This window comes from Nanorana parkeri, unplaced genomic scaffold, assembly GCF_000935625.1.
Source record: "Nanorana parkeri isolate BGI_ZX_2015 unplaced genomic scaffold, ASM93562v1 scaffold5, whole genome shotgun sequence".
Taxonomy (NCBI): Eukaryota; Metazoa; Chordata; class Amphibia; order Anura; family Dicroglossidae; genus Nanorana; species Nanorana parkeri.
Window position 1 is genome coordinate 4909942 of NW_017306273.1, and position 20203 is coordinate 4930144.

Genomic DNA, 20203 nt, shown 5'->3' on the forward strand with positions numbered 1-20203 from the left:
CCCCAGTGGTGAATAAATACCACCAAAAGAAAGCTCTATCTGTCCCCAAAAAAGGGTATAAAATTCATTTCAGTACAGCGCTGCATGACGGAATAAATGTCAAAGTACCGCAGCGCTGAATACTGAAAAATGGCCTGGATGGGAAGGGGGTTTAACACCGCGGATGTCAACTGGTTAAACCGCTTTGAAAGCGTTTGTTTTTTTTTTTACACTTTTTGCATATATCCACTGCTTGCTAGCCATAGATATATGCAAAAACACTGGAGGCTTTAATCATACTTTAACCCTCAGATGATCACTAGAGGGATCTCCAGCAGGAGGAAGGAGGTCCTGATTCCTCTATATAGATCTCTAGTGTATCACTAGAGGGATCCCCAGCAGGAGGAAGGAGGTCCTGATTCCTCTATAGAGATCTTCAGTTCTCACTAGAGGGATCCCCAGCAGGAGGAAGGAGGTCCTGATTCCTCTATATAGATCTTCAGTTCTCACTAGAGGGATCCCCGGAAGGAGGTCCTGATTCCTCTATACAAAAATATATTGATAAGATAGAACAAGTCCAGATACGGCCAGCAAAAATGGTTAAAGGTCTGATGGATAAAATCAGACACACGAATGAAACCTTTTAAATACATGAAGGGTGTTAAAATGGTTTAGTAAACAGTATTTTCAATATGAAGCTAAGATCAAGAACACGGGGACATGACCTTTTAGGCCTGGTTCACACCTGGGCGCTTTACAGCGCGTTCCTACACGCTATAAAACGCTCAACATGTGAAAACCAATGATTGCCTTTGGGCATGGTTCCCACCTCGGCGTTTTACAGCTCGTAGGAACGCGCTGCAAAACGTCCTACGCCCAAAAAAAGTACAGGCGCTTCTTTGGGGCGTATTTGCCACGCGTATCCATTGGGATACAGCCGGATAGCCCTCGGAAACGCGCGTTTGTCACACGTTTTTTTTTACCACGAATCGCTGTAAAACTGCACGGCGCGAAACGCTCTGCAAATGCGCATATTCGGTACGCCTAGGTGTGAACACAGCCTAAAACGAGCGGGGGGAAAGATCAAAACAAACTTTAGAAAGTAATTGTTAAAGAAAGAGTAGTTGATACTTGGAATATAAATGGATCACTTGGTCTTTTTATACCGTCACGTATCTATGTTTCTATCCTCATTGTGAAAAAGAAAACCAAAAAAGGAATTTCATCCAGAAATGTTCCTTTTAAATTGGTTTGAGACTTTTGCTCTTTTTCCACCACATTAATTTTCTTCTGAAGTTAAATGCAAAGCAGAATTCACACGTTCACGCTTATATGTGTGAAGAGACACCTCGCCTCTATGAAAATGCATTGTGAATGAGCGTTAGAAATGATATGTCACCTGTTTTTTGGCCCAGCTTCTGACATAGTTTCTGTAGCTGTAATTATACTTTTAAACCCCAATGCAGGGCACAAATACAGTGGGTATAGAAAAGAAGCACCCACCTTTAAATGAATCCAGTTTTGTTGCTTTGCAGCCTGAAATGAAGACAGACACAGTTTTTGTTTTACTCAGCTGTATTTACTCATCTTATAAGATCCATGTGAAAGATAGAACACCAACATGTCAGAGAACTGTGCCAGCCACAGTTGATTGTTTGCTTCAGTTGCACTAGCAGGGACTGAAATGTTCCAGGAAAGCTCTTTTCATGCTGAGCTAATCAAAATGACCGCAGCTGATCACAGTTGAAAGTCAAATAGCTTTGTGTGCCATTGAGAAGGTGATTAGCTAGCGACACCTGATTGCGTTTACAAGTCATTTTTAGGAGGGGGTGATCCTTTTTCTACCTCTGTGATTCTGTTTTTGAATCGTTTACATTTTTTTCTGACATGTTGGTGTTATATCTTTCACTTGGATGTTATAAGCAGGGGCGTCCCGAGGCCGCGTGTCACCGGGTGACACCCCACAGTGACATCATCGCGCATGCTCGGTCATCTAATTGACGCCTGCCGGTGGCCATCTTGGTGATGGAGGCCGGCAGAGAGAGGAGTGGACATTTACCCGGCGGGGGGAGGTATGCCACTGGGTCCCCACCTCTCTCCTGACACTGTCGTGCTCTCGGTCCATGACCGAGTGCCGACTTTTTAGAGGGGGTCACACCAAAATGACTCTCAGTCATTTTGGTGTCATCCCTGCAATGGTGTCACCCGGGTGCGGGCTGCCCTCCTCCCCCCCTTGCACCCACCTTGTGACGCCACTGGTTATAAGTAAGGCTTTCAGGCTGCAAAGCAACAAAATGTGTTTATTTTAAAGGGGGGTGATTCTTTTCTATACCTACTGAATCCCGCCCCAGTGTGATTCTGGGGTGAGGATTGCTGCATTGAGAAATACATTTAGGAGGACACATGGTAATTCAAGTTTTCCTTGAGGAACCTTACTGGGATTTGACTTCCAACCCAAACCATGGCACCCACCTAATACCCGTGAGGTAACCTTCAGGCACCTGACTTGGTGCAGGACTTTGCTATCTTGTGATGGTTTTTTCTTTGTTTTTCTCTCTCCAGGCATCAGTGAGAATTGTCCTTTGTTGGACGTTGCTCCGAGCTTCACATAGACTCGCACTTTTTCTCTTGATCTTTGGCCAAAAAGTAGAAGGAGCAGAAAGCGACATGGCTGGCCATGTATCTCCTACGGTAAGCTGTAGATCTTATTTGGCTTAATAAACTAGAAGGTAAAGCATACGCCTGGAGTAAATTTCAAATAAATAAAAACATATGCAGCATATTTTTGCAATACATGCACATTTCCCCAAGTTAGATGTCTCTAACAATGCTGCAGGTAAGGAACGATACCAGTTGTTCAACAAGAAATACAATAAGCTGCTCAATTCCTGTTCGAGCTGGAAACACAGTGCCTCTGCTGCCCTGAAATCCCAAACAGAGTTGTTAGTCCTATTTGAGTGCTGGACTACAGGACTTCTCTCCTCTTTATCTCCACAACATAAAGGGAAGATGTTCTGTAGTCCAGCAGGAGAACTGGGCTGGCTGGCAGCAACTACTTTGGCTAGCTAGCTCATTGGATGCCTTGGACCATCCAGCAATTTGCTAATCTGCAATAATGACTGGACTACGAGGTGCAGGGCCTGGGGCGGGAGGGGGAACTCAATGGCACAGCAGCCACGCCCTTCGGCCGCAGTGAGATCGTCCCCACGGGAATGTGTGACACATCAATGCCTGCGTTCTGGTCCGGTGTGGTCAGGAAAAAAAGCAACATGCACTATTTTTTCTGACCAGACCGGAATGCAGGCATTGATGTGCCATGCGGCTGATCGCGCTGCAGCCAGAGGGCGTGGCTGCGGTGCCATTGAGTTCCCCCTCCCGCCCCAAAACAAGGTGAGCCGGCTGGAATGCGATCCAGTGCGCTCGGGCCAGAACGCACTGAGGCTGGTGTGAACTAGCCCTAAGTCCCTTCTTACCATGACCTGGATGGTTGTACTGTACCATTGGGTCCCAAGCCCTATTCCATGGAAGCCATGGTTTCCATACACTGCACTTGTGATGACAGCTGTAAGCAGTTTGGAATGAATGGCTCTTTAATATTAGGCTACATTTGTACTACACATCAGCAGTTCTGGTTGATGGGACATAAAGAAATGATTTGCATGGCTCTGCCCACTGTCCTGAAATGAGGAATAACCCCCCTATTTTTAGGATATGTGATCGAATGTGACAAGTGAAATGTGTTACACATGAAAAACAAATGAAAAGGCTCAAAAAAGTCTGACTTCAGGCTTTCAGAATTTGCCCACCCCGCGGCAAGTCCAAACTTATGACCACACAACTTGTCAATTGAGCACTTTGTCACTGAAAGGTCCGGCTCCAAATTGGCTGCTGACAGGAATTCAATGGCCTTCAGGTGTCATCAGAGGATTTGTCTGAACCTTGAAAATGAAAAGTGTTTCTCTTTAGGTCAGTAAAATGTAAACAGTTTGTAGGTTTTGTAGAATTGTATTACAAAGAAAAGGTTCAACAAGTTTTTCCAGCATTCCTTTTCATGTGTATGAAGACGGCCTCTGGTGTTAGTGCAAATCTGCAAGGAGTGGTCTGTTTACATGCGTTCAGTTTAATGCGTTCTATATATAAGGAACCCTTTTACGATTGATTTGCTTTTTTTTTTTTTTTTGTTTACCATTACCAAGCTTTAGTCAATGTGCACGTTGCTATGAACCTGTGGGAAATGAAATATGGCAGTTTGCTGCAGGCATGAAGCACAGGGACCTAGGGGTACACTTCCCTGCAGATAACATTTGCAGGGAACGACAGTCCATCCTGACAGGCTAAACTGTGACAGGTCCAGATAGTGTTGGAGCTTGCTGCTTCCTTCCACTCCACTATTATGGGCTGCTTCATTGGCCAGTACATATGTGCAGGAAGGAGTGGCAAGCTAAAGATGGAATTTGCAATACAGAAATTGCAAGTTCCACTTATTACTGACTCACCCTCAATTAAGAAAACACCAACTATAAGCTAAAACCAGTGGCATCACAAGGGGGACACCATTGGAGGGGCGACACCAAAATGAATGACAGTCATTTTGATGTCACCCCCTCTAAATGTTGAGCACTCGGTCATGGACCGAGAGCCCGACAGTGTCAGGAGAGAGGCGGCATACCTTATCCTGCCGGGTGAACGTCCCCTCCTCTCTCTGCCAGTAGGCGTCAATTAGATGAGTGCGCATGCGCAATGACATCATCACGCACGCACATGGTGGTGTCACGCGCATGCGCAATTACATCACGGAAGGGTGTCACCCGGTCTCAGGATGCCACAGGCTAAAACACTAGAAATAGTAGGGGAATAAAAAGGAATTTTGGATGCTTCCTGTAGGCGCTGTGCTGGGGCTTTGTCACAGGATTTAAGGTACTCCTCTGTCCCAGGAAGCAGCGCTAAAGAACAGTGGCCAATGCCTACAGGAAGTGGCTGGATGCATGGGCCAAAGGTAAGTATTATTTTAATTATTCTTGTAATACTTGGGTGTTTTCAGCTTTTACTTCGTGTTTATTATTTGGAGGTGGGGGGATTATTAAAGTGACACTAAACCCAGGGGTTAAACCTTAAAAATACATTCAAGTACCTTCACTATTAACAACAATATATCTTATTTGTGTATCACTCTCTGTAGATTCCCCAATCATCTCTGAATAGCTGCTGACACTGTCCTTCCATTTGGAGGGGGGATACTTTTGCTCCTCATGGTCCCCGTGTGTGTTGTAAAGTAGTCACCGCTCCAAGCTCACTCCCGGGATGGACTACAATCTCATGTTTAGTTTACTAATTTGTATTGAGACTGTAGTCCATCACGGGAGTGATAGCATGCAGGTTCTTTTTACAAATATGAAATGCAGCTGCTATGAAACAAGAAGGCTTATTTTTGACATCTTCATTGTTTTGTGCATTTTAGGTGATATTTAGAGATGTTGCGGTTTATTTTTCGGAAAAGGAATGGGAGCTGCTGGAAGGATGGCAGAAGGATCTGTACACTGGCGTCATCAAAGAAATTCACGGCATCCTAATTTCATTGGGTATTGTATCTCCATCAGGCTTAACAAGCAGTTACCACAGGCCTCCTAATCAATGATTCATTTCTAATTTTATTGACTTGTGTGGGCTAGAATGCAGTGCAGATTTAACTTCATACTAATGAGCAATTCTGCTTCTTGTCAGCAGTCACCTTACTTGCACCTTCTGCAAATGAGGTAATTGTCAGCATGAAGGTAAAGGACCACTGTCACATAATATATTGTATTCTGGTAACTGCATGCAGTTATTACATGCAAGAATCTTCAGTTTATTATTACTTTTTTTTACATGTGGGTTTTATTTATGTTTTATTCTCTGATTTACATATAGATCAAACTGTCCAGCAAAAAGGAGATCGGATGATTCCAAATCCAATTCTCGCACTTTTTTTTCTATATAGCCATGAACTACTGAATGTTATGATTTGTTAACTGAATTTCCTTTAGTAATTCTTTAAAATCGTTATTTTTGTAGTGTAAATGTGCTTTCTGTCATCACACTCCATTGCTCTGTGCTGGTTTAGATAAATAATAGTCACGCCCTAGTCCCAAGTGTCATCACACACACTATAGCTGGCAATACAATAGTAGATTTGTAATTGTTCAGCCTGAGGGCTGAATGTAAAAAGTCAGATGGCTTCCTCCATCCATGCTAAATAGCATGGATGAATCTCCCACATTAGCTATTGTATTCTGACAGCAGCGCGCGTGCGTATTGCACCCAGTGTAGTTGGGCTTTAAATCAATGTTACCAAATCAGCACAGTGGCGTAGTGGTCAGCACTTCTGCCTTGCAGCACTGAGGCTCTCTCCGGCTACTCCGGTTTCCTCCCACACTCCAAAGACATGCTGGAAGGTTAATTGGGTCCTCTGTAAATTGGCCCTCCTATGCATGAACAGTAGGTACTTTGGATTGTAAGCTCCTTGAGTGCAGGGACTGATGTGAAATGTGCAAATCTTTAAAACGCTGTTGTCGATATATAAATACCTGTAATAAATAAATCCTCTCAGGCACCCCATCAGTGTTTTTGTTTGACCTATGTGTGTTTTTACAGGTACTTAAAGTGACACTAAACTCGGAAATGAAATCTTAAAAATACATTCAGGTACCTTAACCCCTTCGTGACGGGAGACGTACAGTGTACGTCTTGTCACTTTGTGCCTATATGACTGGCCACAAAGTCCATCCCTGAAGCGAGTTTGGAGTGGTGGCTACTTTACAACACACACAGGGACCATGGGGAACAAAAGTAGCCCCCCTCCAGAAGAAAGGACAGTGTCAGCACCAATTCAGAGATGATTGGAGGATCTACTGCCGAGTGATACACAAATAAGATACATTGTTGTTATTAGTTTGCGTATTTGAATGTATTTTTAAGATTTAACTCCTGAGTTTAGAGTCACTTTAATATATTTGGTGTTGTCCTTTTGTAATCGACTTTTGTATTTTTTTATTTTTCTGAATCAACAGAAAAGTTAAGAGCAGCAAGGTAAGCAAGTTTGCATTTACTTTATCTTTACAAATTGTTTTATTTCTTCTTTTTTTCGGTAGGCTTTGTGATTCTTAATCCTAATAACTTCCTTCGGATACAGCAAGAAGAGGAGCCGTGTCGGAAAAGCTACCACGTCGGTGGCAGGAATGGAAATGTGAATGTCACAGGTTCAGGTGGGCTGTGGAAATTTTTCTAACTTGAATGGTTTTAATTTTGGAATTCCAACATGTACCTCAGAGCTTAAAAAAACGCTGAACCACCATTCACATTCATTCATGCCACAGTGTAACGCGATTCTCCCTAGACCACTCATACAAACACACTTAGCCTTTGGTATCAGTTTGGTCAGAAGGCAGTTTACCTATCGGTACGTTTTTGTATTGTATGATGAAAACAGATTTCTAAAGACATACTTGGGGAAAGAATACTGGTTCCATGCAGGTAGTGTACTCGTGAATTTAACCAAGTGCCCCAGTTCTAATAAACGAGTGAACTTGTACTTTTTGTAGTGACCCTAATGAGTTGCTGATCTTCTGGTTTGTTTTTCATATATTTCTATAGAGAATCCACTGGGGTTTTGTCCTGTTCTGATGAACTGTGCGGTTAGGAAGCTGTATAACATTGTCACGTTGCAAGTATAGTAATAAAAGGAAAAGGGCGCCAAGCTGAAGTCCAGATACATGTTATTCGTCACAGTAGCAAATTTATCTAGACTGTCTCAGTAGCACTCTTCCAAGGTGACTTAAAACTCTTGCCACATATATCTTTACTGCCACCTAAATTATCACAGCCAAAGCCTGGAAGACCCCCCTCTCTAAACTTGACGTGAATCGGATAAACAGCATTATGGTTAATGAGAAATTAATGGCCATTTAATGTAAAACCATGGACAAGTTTTAAAAGTTTGGCCGCCTTGGATTACATATTTGCAGCCTACCTATTATCATTATCAAACCTTGCTATTTTCTAGTTTTAACACCAGGTGACACAGAGGCTCTTATAAACCCATACCCACACCCCCTCCCTTCCCTTTTTTTTTTCTTTCTTTCTTCGCCCTCTCACTCTTGACCCAACTCAACTACCCCCCCCTACAACTAAATTCCACCCTGACCCCCACCACATGCTCCTTGAATTTCCTAGCAACTTCCCCCAAGATGTCTTCTACCTGCTATACGTTGTGGTACCCCAGGACCATATTACATACTATGTTAGGTTCCCTAATCTTCCCTCCCCTAAGTTGACTTTTTGCACTATTATACAATTTATTGTATGCCTATGTATAACATTGTTATTATAATTTGTTGGAATTCTTCACCATATGGTTGACATTGTATGCTTGGTATACTTGAATACAATTCTTGTGAAGGAAAGTGTATCTAGACTGTAAACTGCAGCTTGGCTCTGTCCTCTTCTACTATACATGCCAATTCCCCCCTGAGGGCAAGATCTTGGGCCATGTGGTTTTTAAGAGAGCTGCCTCTCCACCAAACTCCACACACGGGTCCAGAGTTCCACCAGCATACCTTCTAACATTTAGAGAATCTGCTCTCACTATTCACTTTTCTTTTGTCACACCCAGACTGCGCTTTGGTAAATCCAGACATTCTGTTAACCGTCCAGCTCGGTGAGAAGCAGCGTGCCACGGAGACCTATGACCAGAATGGCAGAGAGACTGTGTCATTCCCCAGCACAAGTAAGATGACCGAAGCCAGATTTAATGTTTTATGTGTTTGTGTCTGGATTCAATATTTATCCATTCAAAGTAAAGTACGTCTTCAAATGCAAAGCTAGTTCAGTGTAACCCAGGAAAGTCGCAACACACCATGGACTATGTGCATACCTCAGTGATAGTACTTATAGCAGTATATTAATGACTGCTGGAATAGAGGAAGATAAACCACTGCCTAAAGTAAACTTTTGATTCTCCCATGCAGAGTATAGCAGTAGTAGTGGAGCTTTTAAAACTGCAGTGAAGCACATAAATGTCCAAATTTAGCATTAAAAAGTCTACAAACCTTTTCATATATAGTGAATGTCACCACACAGATCCAAGTAAAATGCAGGCACTGTGCTTCAACTTTTCAAGCCACCACCATCACCTCTTTATACAGTCACTTACCGAACTTTCAAACCTGACACCCATCTAGGTCCACTGTCACATTTTGCTAATTTAATGGTGGTTTGCCTCTCAAATCTCTAAAGCTGCAGTCCCCTTGAGAAACCAAGAGCAGCTGGACACTGTCGCATAGGAGCAGTAGGTGTCCCCGGCCCTGAGTAAGCTCTAACTGGTGCCACTCAGAGCTTATAGGGCAATCTTTCTTCGATTAAGGTGACTGTTTTAAAATGTACTTTGCTTTAACGCCCCCTCTCCTGCTGCACATGCTTTTCCTTCCATTCAAAGTGTATTTATCCCTTTTGCCCCTTTACCCTAACCCAACCTAACCCACAGTTTCCATACTCATGCTTATCCAAATCTGAAGGACGTGGTTGCGCTGTTTGTTTACGTACAGCACCGCAAGTGTTCCCTGTCCTGGCTGTACAGTTGCATTAAAGCCCAATAAACCTTCATGGTATGGTCTCTTATAGTCTCTGGCCTCAGGACACAGCCCTATTGAAGTGTTTGGGGCACTAAAGCATGGGCATGGCCAGGACAATGAAGACTTCCAACCTTGGATGTAAACAAACAGTGGAACCGCAGCTGTCAGAAATAAGTAAGCATATGTGGGTGAGGAGGGTGGCTTTTGACAAGTGCACTTATCCTTTAAAGTTATTTTAAGTATTTTAAGAATGTATCCTATATACTGAACCTGTCACATACGTGAAGTATGAAACACTTAATCTCACAATCTCTTGAAATCTTATCCTGAATGCAGGAAGCTACTCTATTCCAATAAATTGTGTTTTATCCATTGTTCACTAGGCAAGTTTATAGACAGATTTGGAGAGTACACAGCTGTTAAACAGGAGTCTCCGAATGAAGATCTTTCTGTTATTTCCGATGTTGAAATTTTGGAAGACACAGCAAAATGTAAGTAAGGGCACCCGGCCCGTCTGAATGCTATGTCGTAAATTGTTTGAAATGTTTCCAATTTGAGAGCATTCTCACAGTTTCAAATGCAGTTATGTAAGCGAGCAGGACTATAGACGAGCTGTCAGTGGTTTGGGAAGTATTGCCCTGGTACTCTTCTAGTGACCCTTATTGTTATCCTTCACAGGTTATACTCCTAATAGCCCAGTGGTTCGGAGGGTCAGTGTTCAGCAGCCCCCAGCCAATAGCCACAACTTCCATTCAGATGGAAAACATGGTATCAAATATGCAGCTGGTGAGTTGTCACTTTACATGCATCTGTAGTCTTTTTACAGCTGAACTGCAGGCATTCCGCTATATACTCGGTTAAAATAAATGAAGTCTGTGTAACTCCTGATCCTCTAGCTGTGCACACAGAAAGAAATACAGTTTTGATGACAGTACAGTGTGAATTAAAGCTGAACTCTAAAGACACAAATTATGCGAATGCGGTTTCAAATTGACCGCATGGTTCAATGCATGTCTCAGACTCTTGTTTCCTAATTCCTGCTCATATATACTTTCCTCCTTCAGTGAATGTATGTTCTCTATTACAGACTTACACTCTGTTACCTATACAGGGTCTCCGTAGCTGGTACTTAGAGGTCCAATTGGGCCCTAGTTACTTGAAGATTACTTCTCCTATCTCTATTTCAGACTGTCACACCTTTCTCTCAGCTACTGTTGTATTGAAAGCTATTTGCTCCTTGGAAGACCTACCCTATTTATTTTTTTTGGATGTCCCCTTCCTAAAATTAAAGGATGAGATTTCCCAGGGCTTAACCTTTTACCTCACGTTTCCATTATTGACCTCACCTTACTGTTATTCACACCTGTTGTTTCTTCTTTTTTGCTGTTTAGTTATCCTCTGCTGGAGCTCCATACCCTTTTAAAGGCAGCCTTCCCCTAGTGGTGCTCCAGGGAGGTGGTGGTGGGGGGTGGGGAGTTAATTGCCCAGAGATGGAACTAATTGGGTAGAAAAAGTATTCAGGGTCAAGGTATCCTGGTGCTGCCAAATTTGGTCCTGGCATGTTTAGTTAACTGAACATTCCATTCAAATGATATTGTTGCATCATGGTTGTTGTAAATGCAAATTACATTTTACAATCGGATTGCACCGTGTGGCCAGCTTTATAAAAAGGGTAGTGTTTGCTTAATGATTTTATTTTGTAAAACCGTCTGCCTATAAGACAGTATTGATAATAGTCATCTCATCCTATAGCTGGGAAGGGGCAGACAGGAAGGAAAACTTAACAGGGAAAAGGAGCGCAGCCTAGATTATCTTAAATTGGTGACATCCATTTTGAGCGGAGGAGTTCTTCAATCTTTGTGCAGCTCCATGTTTCCACAACACGCTTATACAAAGGTTCCTAAAGGCTTGTTTGACTATAAAAACAGTGATGTTGGCACACAATTGGAAGTATAACGGTCATCTTGTTTCCATTTTGCCATAAGGACACAGAGCATCTACCTCTGGTATAAATAAAACCAATATGGTCACTGTTCCACAGAAGCTCGTCGTCAAGACACCTTACATCGCTTGCGACAAAAACACACCTGTAAAAGGTAAGATGTATGTGGGGGGGTTTGTTTGATTGGTTATGTGGGGGCAGAGTTGTAGATGGCAATACAAGCTAGCATACTAAACATGAGATTGTAGTCCATCCCGGGAGCGAGCTTGCAGCGTGACTACTTTACAACACACACAGGGTCCATGGGGAAAAAAAGTAGCCCCCCTCCAGAAGGAAGGACAGTGTCAGCACTAATTCAGAGATGATTTGAGGTTATACAGCCGAGTGATACACAAATAAGATACATTTTTGTTAATAGTGAAGGTACTTGAATGTATTTTTAAGGTTTAACTCCCGAGTTTAGTAACACTTTAGTCACAAGTGTCATCACACACACTATAGCTGGCTATACAATAGTAGATTTTTATTGTTCAGCCTGGGGCTGAATGTAAAAAGTCAAATGGCTTCCTCCATCCATGCTAAATAGCATGGATGAATCTCCCACATTAGCTATTGTATTCTGACAGCAGCGCGCGTGCGTATTGCACCCAGTGTAGTTGGGCTTTAAATCAATGTTACCAAATCAGCACAGTGGCATAGTGGTCAGCACTTCTGCCTTGCAGCACTGAGAGTCTCTCCAGATACTCCGGTTTCCTCCCACACTCCAAAGACATGCTGGAAGGTTTACTGGGTCCTGTCCAAATTGGCCCTGTATGTATGCGAGATAGTGACCTTAGATTGTAAGCTCCTTGAGTGCAGGGACTGATGTGAACGTGCAAATCGTTAAAGCACTGTTGTCGCTATATAAATACCTGTAATAAATAAATCCTCTCAGGCACCCCAGCAGTGCTTTTGTTTGGCATAGGGGTGTCTTTACAGGTACTTAAAGTGACACTAAACTCAGGAGTTAAATCCTAAAAATACATTCAAGTACACTAACTATTAACAAAATGTATATTTTATAGTTAATAGTTCAGGTACTTGAATGAATTTTTAAGATTTAACTTCTGAGTTTAGCGTCACATTAACTTTTGTCGAGGATTTGTAGGACACATGGATTATTATTGAGTGGTTTGTGGGTAATTAACAAGTACCTCTTGTCTTTCCCCCATTGCTAGAATTCACTAGTATTGAACCGGTTACATTAAGAGTTAAAGCGAAGGAGCTACCAGTGAATAGTGAAAATGTGTGCTTGGACAGAAGAAATGTAATTAATTACACACTGGGTAAGTTTTTCACACACACCCACACTTGATCCTTATCATATAATTATTTGACTGGAATAAAATATTAATCTTCGGTACAGTGCTGACAATTCTTTGTATGTTATTTAGCAGGATTTTGGAAGCAGGGTTTAAAATACAACTAAATGAGTTGATTTTCTTCATGAAGCTGTCATACGTTTTTCTCTGTATCCTCGATTTCCTAAAACTGAGTTGCATGTGTAATCAAAAAAAAAAAGGGATTTCCTTAGAGGAAATGGCAAGCGATCCATAATATTTGGCGGGTCAGCGGAAACATGGATGTCAATGAAATATTTCACATCGCTCCCAAAAAAGTATTGTTTATACCTAGGGTCTTGCCACAGTTATATGATATCACCAAGGGATTTCCCCAAAAAAACATTGAAAGCACATTTGCATGCAACTCTTCATGCTCAGCTATGTAAACACATCTCACCCATATTGCAAAATGCCATAATGCTTAAAGGAGAACTATGAGGTGAGTGCTTTTCACTCACCTCATAGTTCTAGCCGACCTGACAATGAGACTGTCACAGGTCGGCTCAGTAGATCGGGAGGTGAGCAAACACATACCGGCGTTCGCTCACTTCTCGATCCTGTCACGGCTCTCTGCCGTGACAGGGGAGGGGCTGGATTCCCCCCTCCCCGCTCCGATCCGCCAGCGCTGACTGGCGGAACGGACGGACTAGATAGGCAGAGCCAGCTGTCAGTCACGCAGCTGGGCGGATCCCTGCACAATTGTCGTGATCCGCTTCAGCTGCGCCTTCTCAGTATACCACGAGCAGCAGCTTGCGGTATACTGCGGAGTCTCAGTATACTGCGAGCTGTAGCTCGCGGTATACTGAGCCAAGGGTAACGGGAGGACGCTAGTTTGTGTCCTCCCGTTACCCTAAGGAGAACTACGGGGAAAAGACTTAACCCCATAGTTCTCCTTTAATGAATGCTGGAGCCTGCTTTAGAGGTAGTGGGAGGTTTGTGTAATACTGGACATACATATATATAGTGTAATCAATAATTCTAGCATATGTGGTGGTGGTTTTAATCTATTTAGGATTGGAATATGCTGATTGGTTCAGATAGAATGCTGATAGGTGGAGTCAACATTTTTTTATTTATTTTTTTAAATTGTGAATTATTGTTTTCAATATGAACAATAAACATCTGAAATTATTTTGCTTTGATAGTGTTTAAGATTGAGGCAAAAGGTAGTTGTGTGACACTAAAACCAGAAATATACAATAGTACTATAGATTAGAGGTGCACCGAAATTGAATTTTCAGATGGAAACTGAAAATAAAAAATTTGTCAGGCTGAAACCGAAAATTATTTTTTTCCAATCTTTTTTTAAATTATTATTTTTTATTTTTTTTTTACTTTCAGGGGTTCTAGGGAAAATTGAAGGGGTCTAAACAGAACTCTGATAATTCCCTTTTGAAATAGAAAAGGAGATTGAGGACACCTAGTCCTCAATTTCTTTTTCTGCAACCCCTGTCATAAATGAACAGGAAGCCTCTATACTGAGTGTTCCTGTCCATTCATAAACTATGTATGTCTTTATTCAACCCCAAATACTATGTAACTATGTAATATATTCATAATTGGGGCTTCAGTAAACATACTATGTCCTCAATAATTATACAAACACTCAGCAATAAGCTGATCATTGAGTGTTTGTATACTACTCTCCATCCTGCCTCGCTGGCACAGTAGGCTGAGCGGGAGAGCTCTGCCTCCAATTAAACCGCTGACTCCACCTCCGAACCGCCAGCTCGGCCTCCTGTGACAGCTGTCTCCTCCCTGCACCGCTCTTTATCCTGATTTGCTTGTCACAGGAGGCCGAGTGGGAGGAGAGCTCGGCCCCCTCTGACAGCACTCTCCTCCCCGCCCTACTCAGCCTCATGAAAGTTTCTCTTCACCCTGCTGGACACTGCTCTGTGTCAGAGGGAACACAGAGCAGCGCCCAGTGAGGAGGAAAGAAACTCGGGATGCACCACATTTTTGTCATTTTGCCCAAAATGTTTTGGCGTCTGAAATTTCGGTGCATCCCTACGATAGATATACGAAATATACAATAATAGTAAAGATCATTAACCAGGAGACACAGGCAAACTTTGCATTCAGATGACCACAAGAAAAAGACTATCTTTCTGAACTGAGAAAAAAAATATATATTTTGTCCTTTATTCTTCCTGCAGATGATGATGTAATTATCGAGAGACCACGGGGTCCTACCCTACGAAATATTCCTTCAAAAAAAGTCCAGTATAACATAAAAAATAGTGGATACTGCCAAAGAATGGTGAGGTGGCCTGTTGGTCAAAAAGAGGCCGTCGCCCTCAAACGTTTTGTTCCGGCCTCGCCAAAGGAACCCGAGAGGACTTTTCACTGCACTGAATGTGGGAAGAGGTTTTTAAAACTATCCGACCTTCGACTTCACCAAGGAATCCACAAAATGAAAATGAAACAGTTTAACGGGTCTGTGGCCCAACTAAGACCCCAGCCAAAGGTCGAGACCGGTCCAAAGGCCCCCGTCGAGGACAGCTTTCTTCAAAGAGCATCGATCAAAAACGTGCCTGGAGCACAGCCTTTGTCTTGCGTGTTTGGAAAAGACATCAGCCCCAACTCCAGCATCGTGCAAAGTCCAAAATCTTTCGCTAAGGAGAGACGGTTCGTGTGTAGGTTCTGTGGCAAAAGATTTCAGAATAACAGCAACCTTATCGGACACGAGAGAATTCACACGGGGGAGAAACCGTTCGAATGTCCCGAATGCGGAAAAAGTTTTAGCCAGAAGGCCAACCTCACCACCCATCAGAGACTTCATACCGGGGAGAGGCCCTTTGTATGCATCACGTGCGGCAAAGGCTTCGCCCAAAAGATAAACCTTTTAACCCACGAGCAGACGCACGCAAAGAAGAGAAAGAAGATGGATGGCAAGCTTGTTATGTTGAACTAATTCCATATTTAACTTCAGGTTGTGGCTGAAAATGCATCAGCTGTGATTTACCATAAAGTGCCTGAGAATCACTTGTTCCTCTATACTGGGGGCTAAGCTATGCGGGCCAGGTTTGATTTGATGGAACAAACTCTTCTAAAACGGTCACTTTTTTGTGGGGAAAGCGTAAGATATCGTTGGTCGATTTCAGAAAGTAGCAAAAAAAAAAAAAATACCCAAGGTTATAGTATGAATTCCTTGGCTTATTCAGGTTGAAAAGTTTCGGTGATGCATCTTTATCAGTGATGACATTTAAAAGGGCAGTCAAGGTGGTAGCCCCTCAGTCCAGATCTTTTATATTGAAACAGTGGGAAAGCAATGGTTGTCTATGTAGACCGTAAATTAATCAAACATAAGGGTGATGTTGGGATGGTCGATGTCCCCAAAAAACGTGTCATTTTGGTAACATACAACAGCGTTGTTGTTGGCATTTAAGTAGAACTTAATTTTTGCCCTCAGAAAAGTCAGGTTGATGTAAAAGAATTGAATTTAAAAAGTTGACCTCTGTGTCTACAGGTCTTCGCGGGTGATCCTAGCTATCAGTGATGGAGACAGAGGCATCTCCATCCCTCCTGGCGCCCGGTTAACTTAAAGCAAAAAGTGTCCAATAAACCTTCCAGTGTCCCATAATGCAACATGGGCATCTTGGCAGCAAGGTAGAGGCCACTGTCTTGTATTCGTGATAGGGGACAGTCCAGTGCCCACAGCTGGAGCTCAAGTTGTGCATTACCTTCATTGATGGTTGCTTTAGCACACAAAAGCCACTTTGCCTTCTGTTAGGCTATTATATCATCATTCAAATATTTTTGCCTTCCCACGTTAACTTTCACACAATTTTCCACGGTCTAATAAGATTACCAGAAAAGCTACTTCATATGACTTGTGGTTATTGGTGCCAGCTAGCTATTTCTGCTGCACAGAAATCAGACCGTGTCGTCATCATCAGGCTTAAACCCCAAATCCAGGCAAACCACCTTCTTAGTTTTAGAATAAGGAAGGGCTATTACCTCTGGCAAGCTTTTATTACTGAAAGGTATAAGGGGCTGGATCATTGGCTCTAAGGCCTCATTTACACGAATGAAGGCCGGCACATACAGCTCTTTGTGGCGTGCACGGCCGTATCAGGCAGCTCCCGGGAAGGACAGGTGCTGTGTGTGATTAGTACGCAGCCCCTGTCCTTCTCTATGGGAGTATGCAGGCATACGCCGCCCTACACTCACCCCAAGTGCAGGTCCTTGCGGGTGTCCTGGCTCGGACGCAGACAGGATCCATCCTGTCAGCGTACGAGTACGGACACCCGCACGGACGTGCAGGTCGGGTGAGGTTGGGTAATTTTATTGGAAGTTGCAACTCATTTTCCTCAATTGATTGAGCATTTTAGGATACCTGTGCCTATTGCTAATGTTACTTACTGAGATAAATTGCACCAGTGGCATTAGTCTCCATTTATACCCCCCCACCTTGAAACCAAGCTTTATGGACCCTATCGAAAATGTGGTGCCTTGAGGGCGATTGGATTGTACCTCCATGACGGCCTTTGGTGTCTATGGGCTTACTTATTCTTTCCACATGGCCTTCAATATAGGAAAACTAAATCTGGAGTAAGGGGCTTGGAGTTTGTTCAGATAAATTTAGACTGATGCTCTTTAATTGCACATAATAATGTATATAGTGGAGGGACTCCTGGCTGGAATGGAGCCAACTGCCCTTGATAATTTTAATTCACCACCGATCTACATTGCTTCATTGTGGGAATGTACAAAAATGGTCACAGCGGGTACAAATCCTACATTCAAGGACCGACTTCAGTCCATCGTTTAAATTGTAGAGATCGTTCATACCTGGTTACGATCGAAAACGACCCCGTATATTTTAGCCCCCAAAGTCTACTTTATTTTAAAATGCACATTATACATTTTGTTGAGTCGCAGGCTAATTTTACTATGACATTTTATGGACTAGTATTTTGACAGGTGCTACTCCGAGAACAGATAAGATACATACAAAAAAAAAATAAAAGTACCTCAGACATGAGAAGTATTTTAGAGGTTTCTAAAGTACGAATCATATGTTCCAATTTTTCTAGCCTTATGTTAAAGTAAAAAAGAAAAAAAAATACATCTATATATAAAAAAAAAAAATTGTTGTAACCGGTTTGTATATAACAGTTGTGTTTTAGATATCGGTTCAAGGCTGAAAGTCTTGATTGTTTGTCCACTAATAACAGTTTTCAGGGGTGAAAAAATATATATATCCTGTACATAGATTAGTATCTCTCTCGCCCAACTCTGAGACCTCAATGACACTTTTTCAGTATGCTAATTGTGTTGTGCAACCCTTGAAAAAAAAAAAAAAAGTCTCTATTTTTTAAGAAAAATATGTTGACTGCAAACTTGGGAGGAGAGAAATGTTTTTGTCTTTTTTTTTTTTTTTCTTTGTTATTTATTGAATAGTTAATCTTTTTAGTGCAAAACTCTCCATCAGGTTTTATTTTTTATTTTGGTAAAGGTTTTACTGTTAACACTAAAAACATCCTGCTAAGACATATTAACCTCCAGATGTAATTTATAGCTTAGTAGTTTCCGATTTTGTGCTTCTATGTAGGCAATGCTGACAATGTACATAAACCTCCATGTTTTAATGGTGTGTTATTTGCCAAGTAGACAAACGAGAATTTTCTGAAGTTAAACTATAAAAAAAAATGTCGTAGATGGCTTTTTAAAATTTTTATTTCCTCCTGCTTTATCCTTCTTTTTTATTATAGTTTAAAACATTTTTTGATACTCCTGGATGAGTTTCAACAATATGTTTGACTAGTTCTAGGTTGCGAGAGAAAGTTTGGGCAGACAGTCGCACAATAATAATAGAATGTTAGTTGAGGGTAGACACAACTCCCCTTGTTTGGGTCAGGTCAGGGATCAAGAATTGGATGCTCGTGCCATATTTAAAGTACGAAGACTAGAGGTATCCATACTCCAAACATGTTAGATAAATGGGAATTTTTATATTTCTCTTCAGACTGATACAGCGTATGAAGATTTCTATTGACAATGCCTGATGGCTCGGTAAAGTCCACGCAAACAATTGATGGAACTGGTCAGAAGAAATCATACTTTGAACATCTTACTGTTTATGTATTGGAGTTGTAAATTTAAGAACATACGTTTCAGTCTGTGTATGGGTACCTTAATGCCTAGAGTAGATATGATATAGATATTTAGTCATATAAACACTGTGCTAATAACCTCCATTTTCATTGTTTTACCTTCACTTTCCTCTTCTAGCCGTTGCACATTTTGTCCGCAGTGTAATGGGCACCAGACCAGGCTGCCAAGTGCACTCCATAATATAATAGACCTGGTCAGGCACGCCTCCTCTCTTCCTCCGCATTACATGTCTGCCTTTGTGATTAGGGGTGTGTTCATTACTCATCTATGCCAACATAGACCACTGCAGTAGGAAGGTGGGAAGCACATTTCCATTGTGAATTCAAGGTATTTCCAAGTAAATATCAGTCGAAAAACCTAACTTGTAGCATTGTTGGACTATAGAGAATAAAACGTTTGAGCCCTGGTTCACACCAGACACTTTATCGCATTGTGGCCACCTCACTATGTTGTGGGGCAGCAGGGGGCGTGGTGTCCATTGAAGTGAATGGCACGGTAGCCACGCCCTCCAAGCACAATGCGATCGGTCCCACGGGAAAGCAAGGCATATTATGCCTGCGGTCCGGTTCCGAACAAAATAGTGCTTGCAGCATTTTGTTCAGACCGGACCAGACAGCAGGCATAATGTGCCTTGCGTTCCCGTGCGGCCAATTGCATTGTGCCCCACAACATAGTGAGCTGGCCGCAGTGCGTTCTGGCCAGGTTCGAGCCGGAACGCACGGTCTCTGGTGTGAACGAGGTCTGAGACTTAGGCTACATTCACAGTGTGTGCCATTACATGCGTTTATATGCATTTAAAATGGTTTTCTATACAATTTGTCAATAAAAAGCATTGACGGAAAACCATGTTGGACTGCGGGCGACTTTCTCCTAAATAAAATGGTTTTCTGAACGCATACATATGCATCTAATGATTTCCAGTGGATCAGTTACATTGCTAGGTTGAAAAAAGACAAGTCCATCGAGTTCAACCTATAGAGGTTACACAATGCGTTTAGATGCTTTTTCCTGCGGCCAGTTTAGCTGCAGGAATTGATTTTTACTTCTAAACGAACGTAAACACAAGATGCGTTTTTTTGCTCATTGGCTGCTTCAGTGGACTGTCAATGGGCAAAGGACAGATGCATCTAAACACATTTGCGTGTAATCGGACATCATATTCGGCATCTAGAAGC

General features: G+C 42.3%; 1 protein-coding gene across 1 annotated transcript in view; it reads left to right on the forward strand.

Moving 5' to 3' along the window:
• LOC108783747 (zinc finger protein 175-like) overlaps nt 1-15925 on the forward strand; it is a 26794-nt gene extending 10869 nt beyond the window's left edge. The window contains exons 2-10 of the mRNA XM_018552395.1: nt 2542-2670; nt 5438-5558; nt 7107-7220; nt 8627-8740; nt 9968-10075; nt 10263-10370; nt 11570-11680; nt 12744-12851; nt 15065-15925. Of these exons, the coding sequence (XP_018407897.1) occupies nt 2647-2670; nt 5438-5558; nt 7107-7220; nt 8627-8740; nt 9968-10075; nt 10263-10370; nt 11570-11680; nt 12744-12851; nt 15065-15822 (1566 nt within the window). The 5' untranslated portion in view covers nt 2542-2646 and the 3' untranslated portion in view covers nt 15823-15925. The remainder of the gene's footprint in view (nt 1-2541; nt 2671-5437; nt 5559-7106; nt 7221-8626; nt 8741-9967; nt 10076-10262; nt 10371-11569; nt 11681-12743; nt 12852-15064) is intronic.
• Nucleotides 15926-20203: the final 4278 nt, after the last annotated feature.